The 4,996-nt window shown below is 47.9% G+C and overlaps 1 protein-coding gene across 2 annotated transcripts; it reads left to right on the forward strand.

Moving 5' to 3' along the window:
- The first annotated feature begins 724 nt into the window (after positions 1-724).
- On the forward strand, positions 725-4,576 carry LOC115686890 (serine/threonine-protein kinase BRI1-like 2). Of its 2 annotated transcripts, XM_056304597.1 has the most exons (2): positions 1,007-1,191; positions 1,404-4,576. In XM_056304597.1, the coding sequence occupies exons 1-2, from the start codon at positions 1,146-1,148 to the stop codon at positions 4,403-4,405; spliced, it is 3,048 nt and encodes a 1,015-aa protein (XP_056160572.1). In that variant the 5' UTR covers positions 1,007-1,145; the 3' UTR covers positions 4,406-4,576. The 2 variants fall into 2 exon arrangements, with proteins under 2 accessions (XP_030468167.1, XP_056160572.1); XM_030612307.2 differs by having other exon boundaries at positions 725-4,576.
- The last annotated feature ends 420 nt before the right edge of the window (positions 4,577-4,996 follow it).

Below are 4,996 nucleotides of genomic sequence, written 5' to 3' on the forward strand. Positions count from 1 at the left end.
CCGGATTCATTTTAGACAGGGGATGGATATTTGCGAATGAGTTACCACGGAGGTGCTCCTCATGCTTATGTTACTGAATTTTGTTACTTGTAGTTTCATAATCCCCATAAACATCTCGGTTATTCATAGAAAGCCAATATTTATACTGAATGGTATATTTTGCGCATTCTTTAAAAGGTGTAAGTTAGGTAGGAATATATGAAGTTTAGTAAACTGGTAACAGAGAAAATTCTTTTATGCAAGCACCGGCTATCTCATTATACATCGATGATATTAATAATTGTAATCGATTCCTTACGAATTATGAAAACAGCCGTAAAATTGTAGAAAAGTTTCTTTCACTGTCAATGACACGGTATAATCTAATGGTTCAGAAAAGATTTGCACTACTTACATCTAATGCCATCAAATCTAGTGACTTCCCTATTTGCAATTGAATGTTCAGTAAAGCAACACAATTTGGACATGAAAATGGTTTATCTTGTAGTGGCCTTTGCCCGCTCACGTGTGAAAGGTCTAAACAAAGCTACCCAAAACTGGCCAAAGGAAACAAAGGGGAAGGAAAGAAAAAGCCTCCCCAAAATCCAAAAACTTCTTTTGAAAGGGAAAAGCACATATTCTCAGCAAGAACTTGTCTCTTTTGACTCAAAGTCAACTCAAAACTTTTTTACTAAATTCTCTCTCTCTCTCTCTCTCTCTAAACATCTGCATTTGATTGCTCCAATCCCCAAATCCCTTCTTTTTCTTATTCCTTGGCACGTCTTGTTATTCTTTATTCACATGAAACATTTAAAGGGAAAGGTGGTTCTTTTCCTAAAGCTCCCCTCTTGCTCTGCAGTTGCAAAACTTCTCACTGTCTTTCATTCATTCACTCTCTCTCTCTCTCTCTCTCTCTCTCTCTCTGAGCATTCATTCGACTTTGTGCTACACGCATTCAGTGAATCAATGTGAATGCTCAGTCCGCTGCTAAAAGTCCATTCCCTCAATGGCGAGGAGCAACCCAGTTCAGCCACTGCACCCTCTATCTTCTCTTCTCTTCATCATGAGCATACTCTTCATTTCAGCAACCGTGCAGGCAGCCTCGTCAATCAAGACCGACGCCGAAGCGCTCATCGCGTTTAAGAACATGATCCAGAAGGACCCGAATGGAGCCTTATCGAGTTGGCAGCCGAACAAAGACCCGTGCACATGGTATGGTGTCACATGCTCTTCTAGTCCTCCTGGAAGACCAACTCAGCTTGATCTCAGTGGGAGCAACCTCGTTGGCTCTGTCTCTTTGGACCCTTTTCAGTCTCTCGACACGTTGTCTGTCCTGAAACTGTCCTCAAACTCCCTCATAATCAACTCAACTTCATTGCTACAACTCCCATATGGCCTTAGCCAGCTTGACCTATCCTTTGCAGGTGTCCTAGGCCCTGTCCCTGAGGGGCTCTTCTCTGTGTGCCCCAACCTCGTGGATGTGAACCTCTCTTTCAACAACCTGACAGGGTCATTGCCTGAAAATTTCCTCTTCAGTGCTGATAAGCTTCAAAATCTCGGCCTCTCGTATAATGGTCTATCCGGGTCAGCCTCGGGTTTGAGGATCGAGAGGCATTCATGCAGCTCTTTGCTTCAGCTCGATCTGTCCGGAAACCATCTCACGAGTTCAATTCCCTTTTCCTTGTCGAATTGCACTAATCTCCAAACTTTGAACTTGGGATTCAACCTGTTTACCGGGGAAATTCCGAAATCCTTCAGCGAACTCAGGAACTTACAAACGATGGATCTTTCGCACAACAACCTCACCGGCTGGATTCCTCTCGAGCTGGGGAGTGCTTGCAAGTCGCTCCTGGAGCTTACGCTTTCTAACAACAACATCTCCGGCCCAATCCCGGCCTCATTCTCGTCGTGCACGTGGTTGCAGACTCTCGACTTGTCCAACAACATCATCTCAGGGCCTTTTCCAGAGTTGATTCTTCAGAACCTGACATCCCTGGAGAGCCTGCTGTTGAGTAAAAATGTCATATCGGGGCCATTTCCCGTTACAATCTCGTACTGCAAGAAGCTGAGAGTGATAGATTTGAGCTCCAACAAGTTCTCCGGTATCATCCCGCCGGATTTATGTCCTGCAGCTGCATCACTTGAAGAGCTGAGAGTTCCAGATAATCTCATCAACGGCAAAATCCCACCCGAACTGTCGAAGTGTTCTCAGCTCAAGAAGATCGACTTCAGCCTGAACAATTTGGTCGGCCCAATTCCAGCAGAACTCGGTAGGCTTCAGGATTTGGAACAGCTCATTGCTTGGTTTAATGGCCTTGATGGGACAATTCCACCGGAGCTCGGAAACTGCAAGAATCTGAAGAATCTGATCCTCAATAATAACCGCCTCAATGGCAGTATCCCTGTCGATTTATTCAAGTGCAGTAATTTGGAATGGGTTTCGCTCACGAGCAATGAACTCACCGGCGAAATCCCCCGAGAGTTTGGCCTTTTGTCGAGGTTGGCCGTCCTGCAGCTTGGACACAACCGTTTCAGTGGCGAGATACCTTCCGAATTAGAGAATTGTAGCAGCATGGTTTGGTTAGACTTGAACAGCAACAAGCTCACCGGACAGATTCCACCTAGGCTCGGCAGGCAGATAGGGGACAAATCATTGAACGGGATTCTCTCGGGAAATACTCTGGTCTTTGTAAGGAATGTTGGTAATTCGTGCAGTGGCATTGGCGGTTTGCTAGAATTCGCCGGGATTAGGCCCGAAAAGCTAGTGCAGGTCCCAACATTGAAGAGCTGCGATTTCACGAGAATGTATTCTGGTCCGATCCTCAGTCTCTTCACGAAGTACCAAACGCTGGAGTATCTAGACCTCTCTTACAACGAGCTGCACGGGAAAATTCCCGACGAAATGGGTCAAATGATAGCACTGCAGGTCCTTGATATTTCCCATAATCAGCTCTCGGGTGAGATTCCCTCGTCGCTTGGCAATCTCAAGAACCTAGGTGTGTTCGACGCGTCGCACAACAGATTGCAGGGTCAGATTCCCGATTCCTTTTCGAACTTGTCTTTCCTGGTGCAGATAGATCTTTCCAACAACGACTTGACGGGGCAGATTCCACAGAGAGGGCAGCTTAGTACGCTTCCTGCGAGTCAGTATGCGAACAATCCAGGACTTTGTGGGGTTCCATTGCCTGAATGCAAGAACTACCAACCGACGAGCAATCCGAATCCAGATGATATGGGAGGAAGACAAAAGCATGAAGCGGTGATGTGGGCTAACAACGTGGTCCTTGGGATATTAGTCTCCATTGCCTTCGCATGCATTTTGATTGTGTGGGCCGTCGTAATGCGCATAAGGCAAAGAGAGGCCGAGGGGATCAAGATGCTCAGCAACCTGCAAGCATCGCACGCCGCCACGACCTGGAAAATCGACAGGGAAAAAGACCCACTGAGCATTAATGTCGCCACATTCCAGAGGCAACTGAGGAAGCTCAAGTTCTCCCAACTGATAGAGGCCACCGACCACTTCTCTACCTCGACCCTGATCGGCTCGGGTGGGTTCGGTGAAGTCTTCAAGGCGACACTCAAGGATGGGTCCCACGTCGCGATCAAGAAGCTCGTGGGGCTCAGCTGCCAGGGCGACCGCGAGTTCATGGCGGAGATGGAGACTCTTGGGAAGATCAAGCACCGGAACCTCGTGCCGCTGCTGGGCTATTGCAAGGTCGGCGACGAGAGACTCTTGGTCTACGAGTTTATGGAGTTTGGGAGCCTTGAGGAGGTGCTCCACGGGAGGACTCGAGAGCATCAGGACCGGCAGATACTAACTTGGGCCGAAAGGAAAAAGATCGCCAGGGGCGCGGCCAAGGGGCTCTGCTTTCTGCACCATAATTGCATTCCCCACATAATCCACCGTGACCTGAAGTCGAGCAACGTGCTGTTGGACAGAGACATGGAGGCTCGGATCTCCGACTTCGGGATGGCGAGGCTCATAAGCGCACTCGACACGCACCTGAGCGTCAGCACGCTGGCAGGCACGCCAGGCTACGTGCCGCCCGAGTATTACCAGAGCTTCCGGTGCACTGCCAAGGGGGACGTGTACTCGCTCGGGGTCGTGCTCCTAGAGCTCCTGACAGGGAGGCGGCCCACGGACAAGGACGACTTCGGGGACACCAACTTGGTGGGGTGGGTGAGGATGAAGGTGAGGGAGGGGAAACAAAAGGAGGTGATCGACCCCAAGTTGGTGGCGGCCGCGAGGGGGAGCAGCGACGAGGCTGCGGAAGCGGAGGAGGTTAAGGAGATGGTGAGGTACATGGAGACATCTATGCAGTGCGTGGAGGACTTCCCTTCCAAGAGGCCAAACATGTTGCAAGTTGTGGCCACGCTCAGAGAGCTCAGCCCCGGATCTGCTGCTGGAAGCAGCAGCAGCAGTTGATGCCACACTCATTTGAGTATGATAAATGCAAGATGAAGAAGAAGAACAAAAAACAAAGAATTCGTGAATTTGTATTGATTTGATGATTAGTGATCCTTGTATCTAGCTACTTGGAAATTTTTGTCCTTGTTAACTTTTGGCTCAACAAAGAGTGCATAGTGTTTTTTCCTTTGTGTCCTTAGCCTGAAAATTCTTAGTGTCCAGTCTAACTGTAAGTAAAACTACTGTTCTATATATATTTTCTGCTATAAAAAGCTCTGCTCTTATCATTAGCATAGCACAATGGTAAAGTCGAGGAGTTCGAATTGTTCTATAAACTTGCTTCCTAGGGTCTTGTTGAATGGATCAGATGATAAATTAGCTGATAACCTGAGTTTCAGCAATTCGAATATTTCACACTATATCAATTTGCCCACTGTGTCAAGACTTCCCTGATAAATTCTATTTTGAAAGCATCGTAAGGACTCTTCGGAGTTATGTTCGCACGGGATGTGAGGACCGGCAATGAGACGCGATCCGTTTACGCGACCCCGACCACGGCGCAAATTGAAGCACGAAATAAAGAGCGAAAACTAGAGTACGACATCGAAT

The sequence above is a fragment of the Syzygium oleosum genome, unplaced genomic scaffold, assembly GCF_021117445.2.
Source record: "Syzygium oleosum isolate NSW1041296 unplaced genomic scaffold, Sole_v2.1 Sole_v2.02, whole genome shotgun sequence".
Classification (NCBI taxonomy): domain Eukaryota; kingdom Viridiplantae; phylum Streptophyta; class Magnoliopsida; order Myrtales; family Myrtaceae; genus Syzygium; species Syzygium oleosum.

Coding starts and splice junctions, on each gene's coding strand:
- LOC115686890 (XM_030612307.2), top strand. CDS start 986: ATGGCGAGGAGCAACCCAGTTCAGCCACTGCACCCTCTATCTTCTCTT.